At 40.8% G+C, this 7,070-nt stretch overlaps 1 protein-coding gene across 3 annotated transcripts in view; it reads right to left on the bottom strand.

The window, feature by feature from the left end:
• Window positions 1–4,909: 4,909 nt before the first annotated feature.
• The window catches only part of LOC133661354 (ubiquitin carboxyl-terminal hydrolase 15-like), a 28,284-nt gene continuing 26,123 nt past the window's right edge, over window positions 4,910–7,070 (bottom strand). For 2 of the 3 annotated variants that reach the window (XM_062064507.1, XM_062064509.1), the window contains one exon: window positions 4,911–6,862. In XM_062064507.1, coding sequence (XP_061920491.1) covers window positions 6,548–6,862 — 315 coding nt within the window. In that variant the 3' untranslated portion in view covers window positions 4,911–6,547. Of the gene's footprint in view, window positions 6,863–7,070 lie in introns of all 3 variants that reach the window. The other variant, XM_062064508.1, reaches the window with a different exon arrangement.

A 7,070-nucleotide genomic window follows, 5' to 3' on the forward strand; every position in this document is an offset into this window, starting at 1 on the left:
AGTGGCTTCATGTCTTCCTTTGAGCGCTATTCCGCGCACCTGCTTTGTGTTAGCAAGCAAGGCTATTTACGTTGTTGCTATGCTTCTTTGTGTGGCCATTGTTGATTTTCATGTCACGTACGGATGTACTTTGTGGATACCGTAAGTTTTTGCTGTCGTCCAGCATTCTGTCTCTGTTTACTTTGTAGCCAGTTCAGTTTGACTTTTGTTTTGCATAGCCTTTTCCTTTCGTTCATTTTGGGTTTAAGCATTACATACCCTTTTTACCTGCACCCCGCCTCCCACTGTGATCACAACAAACCATCCTCGTCTCACCCGACACATTCCGACTTTTACAAAGCAATGCTGCCACCTACTGACATGGAGTATTACGTGGTTACCCTGCCGAGTTTTACACAGCACAGACACTAAGCAACGGCACATTATTGGCAGATTCTAATTATTGATTTGCCAAAAATATTTTTGGGATAAATTAGGTGAAGTTGCATAATTTCCCACGGCACACCAGACAATATCTCACGGCACACTAGTGTGCCGCGGCACAGTGGTTGAAAAACACTGTTCTACGGTAAGCTACAGCCCCGATAGAAGAGGAAGCGCTTCTTCTTCTACTGTAAGCAACCGCCAAGGTGAGCACCCGCCCCCGTAGAAGAAGAAGCGCGCAGATATGACCTTTCATTTCATTTGTGTGTTTCTGTAAAGACCCCAAAATGGCTCCTACTAAGAGACACGCGTACAAGGTTCCACTGACTTTTGATATTTCTGTGAACCGCACTGTGGATACAACGGGAGCACGTACGGTGAATATTCGCACCACAGGGAATGAGAAGTCGTCCTTCACCGTGGTTCTAGCTTGCCATGCTAACGGTCAGAAACTTCCACCCATGGTGATATTCAAAAGGAAGACCTTCCCAAAAGAGAACTTTCCAGCCGGCGTCATCATAAAAGCTAACTCGAAGGGATGGATGGATGAAGAAAAGATGAGCGAGTGGTTGATAGACGTTTACGCGAAGAGACCGGGTGACTTTTTTCACGCAGCTCCGTCCCTGTTGATCTAAAAAACAAGTGAAGCACACCGAAAAGAAGAATTCGATGGATTTGTGGATGAGTAATAACTTCAGAAAGTGAGCTTTAAATGTTTATTTTGTGTGTTGTGTGACATTAACGTTCGAGCAACGTTGAGTTATTGATGTTGCTATTGCTCTGCACTATTTTGAGTGTTACTATTTTTGTGATTGCACATTTGCACATTACATTTTGGGAGTGAACAGAGTTGTTAGAACGCTGGTTTGTAATATATTATTAAAGTTTGACTGACCTATCTGACTGTTTTTTTGACATTCCCTTTAGCGCAGCGTAGGTGCGGCTTATAACACGGGGGCGGCTTATAGGTGAACAAAGTTTTGAAATATGCCATTCGTTGAAGGTGCGGCTTATAACACGGGGGCGGCTTATGGTGCGGAAAATACGGTATGTAAAAAAAGATGCAAAAATATTCCATGGAATTACAATTACGGATTTAAGAAAGCTGGCATATCAAATGGCACTGGCAAACAAAGTTACCAATATACCACCACCCTGGATCGAATACGAGATGGCTGGATCTGACTGGGCAAGAGGTTTTCTTGATAGAAATAAAACCATGTCATTGAGAACAGCAGAAGCAACTTCAATCCAGAGAATGATCGTGTACAAATGGCGTGGATCGTGTACAAATGGAGTGAGACAATTTACCCCATGCACTGTGACAATTTACCCCACAGCTGGGGTAAAAAGTCTCACTCGATAGTGAACACTAAAATTGTAAATATTTGGTAATAAACATAGTTACATGAAACCTGCACTGTGTGTCTATTGGTAACTACATTCATTGCAAATGCCGGGAAAAATGTGTTTGCAAATGTCTTAGTCATAAGTCTATATACATTCATCTATTTATGTTCATGATCAAAGTATTTGTTATTCCTTTACTAAATCAAAGGGTAGGCCACTAATTGTGTTCTGTGAGATGGTTTTACTGCAGGCTGGTAACAGCGATCGCCCTGAAGGAGGGTCATAGACGGAATTTTTGCCTCGTATAAAAACATTGAGGTTTTTGCCTCTATCTGCGGTGGAGATTTAAGTTAGTGGTCTATATCAGAAATTGTTTTGGCCCAGGGTCTTAAGACCCTGGAAGGCGGGTATGTAGTAGAATTTCTGACCTTTTGACCTATCTTTTAAGAATGTCCGCTCATTTTCAATTCTCTTTTATTTTGTGCCCCCCCCCCCCCCCCCCCCCACATCGGCAGTGAAGTGTATATACTCACAAGAAACCGAATAGCTTTGTCTTTGACCTTTTTTTTTACTTAAAGAACGCAAATTAACATATTATATGAGAATGTTATGTTATGATTATCTTTAACCGAATCACAGCAGTGCTCAAATTAAAAAACAGCATTCCCTCTCATGTGATATTGCTTAATTAACATTAATGATGTGCACTTTAACAACTAGGCTTACAACTATACCTAATATATAAAGGGGTGGAAAAGTGACTATTACCTGCAGGGCAAACATTAGCTAACCAGAAGGCAATAACAATGTAAACAAAAAACACCTGCTTAAAAGATCTAATACAAATGTCCCTGAGGAATGTAAGGTGGGAGTACTGTAATTACCTAACGTTACATTATTATTTTCCATAACAATTTAGCCCCCTCCACAATATTAACCCGACGTTCAAAACAGAACTAGCTATTTATTGATTAGCAATTGCCGAATCATGTGACATTAGCTTAATGCTAAAAGCCAGGTTACTATCACATTCTGTAACAGACAAATAATTTCATGTAGGCTAACGTTACCTACCTGCTACCGCTGTCTTTTTCTCGTTTCTCCTCCTCTTCTTTTCTATTTTTTCTTCCCTGGGCACCTGACAGTTTTGGCCGTTTTGACATCTTGTGTTGATTTTTTGATGTGGTAAGAGTCATGATACGGGATGGGGGGGGGGGGGGGGGGGGGGGGGCGTAATGTTGTAACAAATAATATTTCTATTAAATAGGCTTTACTTTGCATTTTAATTGACGTGGGATTATTTTTTGTATTTAGAAATAATAGTACCATAATTGACGTGGGATTATTTTTTGTATTTAGAAATAATAGTACCAACTTTTTTTTTTTTTTTTCTCCAACATTTGTGGCACTGGCGTGGCGCCCCCTGATGGACGGCGCCCTTAGCATTTGCCTATACGGCCTATGCCACGGGCCGGCCCTGAACCCAACGCCATGTTAATTGTTCAGTGGAATGCCAGAAGTTTAATAGCAAATGGACAGGAATTAAAGGGATATATTAATAATATGAAAACTAAACCACATATATTATGTATTCAAGAAACATAGATGAAGCCAAAATTGAAATTTATAATAAAAGGATATATAACATTACGTAAAGATAGGAATGATGGGCAAGGAGGAGGATGTGCCATATTTATTGAAGAAGACATTATTTATACAATATTAAAGGCCTACTGAAAGCCACTACTACCGACCACGCAGTCTGATAGTTTATATATCAATAATGAAATCTTAACATTGCAACACATGCCAATACGGCCGGGTTAACTTATAAAGTGCAATTTTAAATTTCCCGGCAAACTTCCGGCTGAAAACGTTTCGATATGACGTTTGCGCGTGACGTCAACGGTTGAAGCGGAAGTATTCGGAGCCCGTTGAATCCAATACATAAAGCTCTGTTTTCGTCTCAAAATTCCACAGTATTCTGGACATCTGTGTTGGTGAATCTTTTGCAATTTGTTTAATGAACAATGGAGACTGCAAAGAAGAAAGTTGTAGGTGGGATCGGTGTATTAGCGGCGGACTACAGCAACACAACCAGGAGGACTTTGAGATTTTTTTTGCACATTTTAGCAAATAAGCAATACTTTCACTTTTGTTGAAATGTTTACACTGTTGTTACAGAATATTTCGTTTTGCACTTTTTTGTATTGGATGTTTATCTTTATTTTTGCACATTTTAAAGCAAAATAAGCAATACTTTTACTTTTGAAATGCTTATACTATTGCAGAATATTAAGATTTGCACTGGATGTTGACTTTTATATTTGCACATTAAAAAGCAAATAAGCTACTTTTAATTTTGTTAAATGTTAAAAGTTTTAAATGTTTACATTGTTACAGAATATTTTGTCATGTTGTTGTCAATGTTGACTGAGTGGCCATACTTTTTTTTTTTGTAAATAAAAGCCAGGCCTTTTGAAAAAACTGGCCTACATTTATTTTTTCATCTTCATTTTAAATAAAAAAATAATCGGTGAAAGGAAAAATAATCTATAGATCAACCGATTAATCGAAAAAAATAATTTATAGATTAATCAATAGAAAAATAATCGTTAGCTGTAGCCTTACTGTTGAACAAAAGATGCATTGTAGTCTCCTTATGTTCTTTAGAACTATCATTTTAGATCAATAACCAGATTACTTTTACAGTTTTTAAAATCAACTAACACACATATTCATGACACTAGGAATGCCAGCAATGGCTATTTGGCACTTCCTGCTCCCAGGACCAATCTCCTCAAACATACAGTCATGTATAGATGTATATTATTCTGGAATGGGTTGCCATCTCACATTAATCTCTCACAAAGTAAATTGTCATTCAAGACAGCTTTGAAGATACACCTATTGCAGCTGCCCACATGACGTGAATTTTTAATACTGGTTTTAACTAGCTTTTTTTAATCTTATGTTGTATTTTTCCATTGTATAATGTTTGGTAATGCATGTATTCTTTGTATTTTAATTTTGTATGCTCCTATATGGACCCCGGAAAGACTAGCAGTCGCCTTGGCGCCAGCTAATGGGGATCCATTCAATAAACAATAAACAATGTAGGCTGATTTTGCTGCCAAACGACACCACAAACATGCAAGTGACAAAAGAAAAGCTTTACACAACTTTATTGAAGATTGTGTATGTATACACATGCACATTTCAAATGTAAACCCAAGTGAACTCAAGTGCAGCCAAAACCTGGAAACCCCTATCATGCAAGGATGCCTGGTTTTTTTTGTTTACAAAAAAAGTTCCAAAAACAACATCCTTAATTAAAAAAAAAAGAAAGAAAAAGATATTCCCTCCCTGACAAGAGCACTGTCTAAGAGGCCACCCCGACACATTCCTAATAATTCCACTCTTGTCAGGGTTTTAAATATATTGTTTCCTTATTAAATGCTGACATATAAATAAATAAACTTTATCAAATGTGCACTCACAGAGTGAACTCTTATATACAGTACGGTACAGGTCTAATATAGCAGTCACGTGTCACTCATTCGAGAACGGGGGAGTCGGCCAAAGAGAGAGGCAAAAGGCATGGTGCAAAAAGCCGCGCTCCACCATGGAGAATAAATGCATCACTGATGGAGGAATATCCTGTAACACTTGGATCACCAAAAGGCCTTGACCTCAACCCCCCCATCCCCAAAGCACAAGCATTCAGCATCCAGCTGGAGTCAAAAGGCGAGAGAAGCCATGACCGTCACATTCAACCAGGCAGAGAAAGCGAAACAATGATGGCCCTATTAAGAATGGGGGAAAAGGCATCGATCACGTACACGTGTTCACTGCGCATACATTCTGGCCCGCCTGTGGCTTACAAAAAACAGGGAGATTACGTGGCTGTGATATGACGAGCAGATCTTCCGACATGATCAACATTCAAGTGTGTGAGGAGGCCATGCAGAAAGATTAAGGCTGAGGCGATCCCGACAAGATGTGACGTCAGGAACCACAAATTCATTACACACGATGATAAGACACCATTCCTCTCAATTCCATCTATTCCTGGCACTGCACTAATTCACCTTTAGTTGAAAAGTAGCTGCAAGCCTCCCCTCAATGCGGTTTATCAGTGTAGGAGTGTACACGGCCAACAGAGGGCGCCGTAGACGGCGGGAGGACGTGAGCTCATGCAAACAAGATCACAGCAAAAATTTGGCATTTTTTACTAAAAAAAAAAAATAAAAAAAAAATAGAAAAACATCACCCAGAGTGAATATGTCTGCACTGATGAAGGCAGCTTCCTTCACTTTGATCAGAGGAAGTCACGTCACATTCGACTGAGCTACACTGCAGTGCGTGGCAATAAGAAGAAAAGCAAGAGGGAGGATGGTACTGTAGGTGATTGTGCAAGTTCAAAATGCTTCCTGTTCAGTGCTTAAAATATGTACAGACTAAACACTGTAAAAGCATAATAATGACTTTTCTCTCAGAGACATAAAAGATTTTCATGGTAACGCAAACTGCTCTCAGAATCAATGCATCCTTTAGAAACAAAAATGTAACACACACACAAACAGTGATTCAGCCACAGGGGGAGGGCCCTGATTTTTCCGCGTACCATCAACGCCACGCCCACATTGGCTCCGGCCCAGTCTGAGCGGCCCGGCTGGGCCTGCTGGCGCCCGTTGGCCATGCTGTGTGTCCATATGGCTTTGGATGGAAAGATCGCTCTTTCTCGCTCTGATTGTTTATGCCTTCGCTGCCGTCAGTTGGCGCTCATGGTGACATCTCGACTGGGTACCTCCTCCTCCTCCGCCTCTTCTTCCTGTTCTGCCTTGTTGGCATTCTTCCCGCACTGGTTCTCGTTCAGGTCCTCGATTTGTGTGGCGGCGCTAGCAGCAGAGGAGGCGGCTCCCTGAGACGAAGAGCAGGCGCTTTGTCTCCCTTCAGTGTCCTCATCGTCTTCCTCGTCTTCCTCCTCCTCTTTGTTATCCTCCTCTTTGTCGCAGTCGAGAGCAAAGTAGCCGGTGCCTTTTAGGGTGTCCTGGCGCTGGTAGAAGAGCACGTAGCCCGCTTTGGACTGCACATGAGCACAGCGGAAGCGTCAGGAAATAACCGCTATGAACTTGGTCATCATTTAGAAATGTGTTACTCTAGCACAGGCCTGGGCAATTATTTTGACTCGGGGGGCCAAATTCACAGAAAAAAATGTGTCTGGGGTAGAGATGCGTGGATAGGCAATTATTTCATCCGCATCCGCATCATAAAAGTCATCATCCACCCGCCAT

The sequence above is a fragment of the Entelurus aequoreus genome, linkage group LG12, assembly GCF_033978785.1.
Source record: "Entelurus aequoreus isolate RoL-2023_Sb linkage group LG12, RoL_Eaeq_v1.1, whole genome shotgun sequence".
NCBI lineage: Eukaryota > Metazoa > Chordata > Actinopteri > Syngnathiformes > Syngnathidae > Entelurus > Entelurus aequoreus.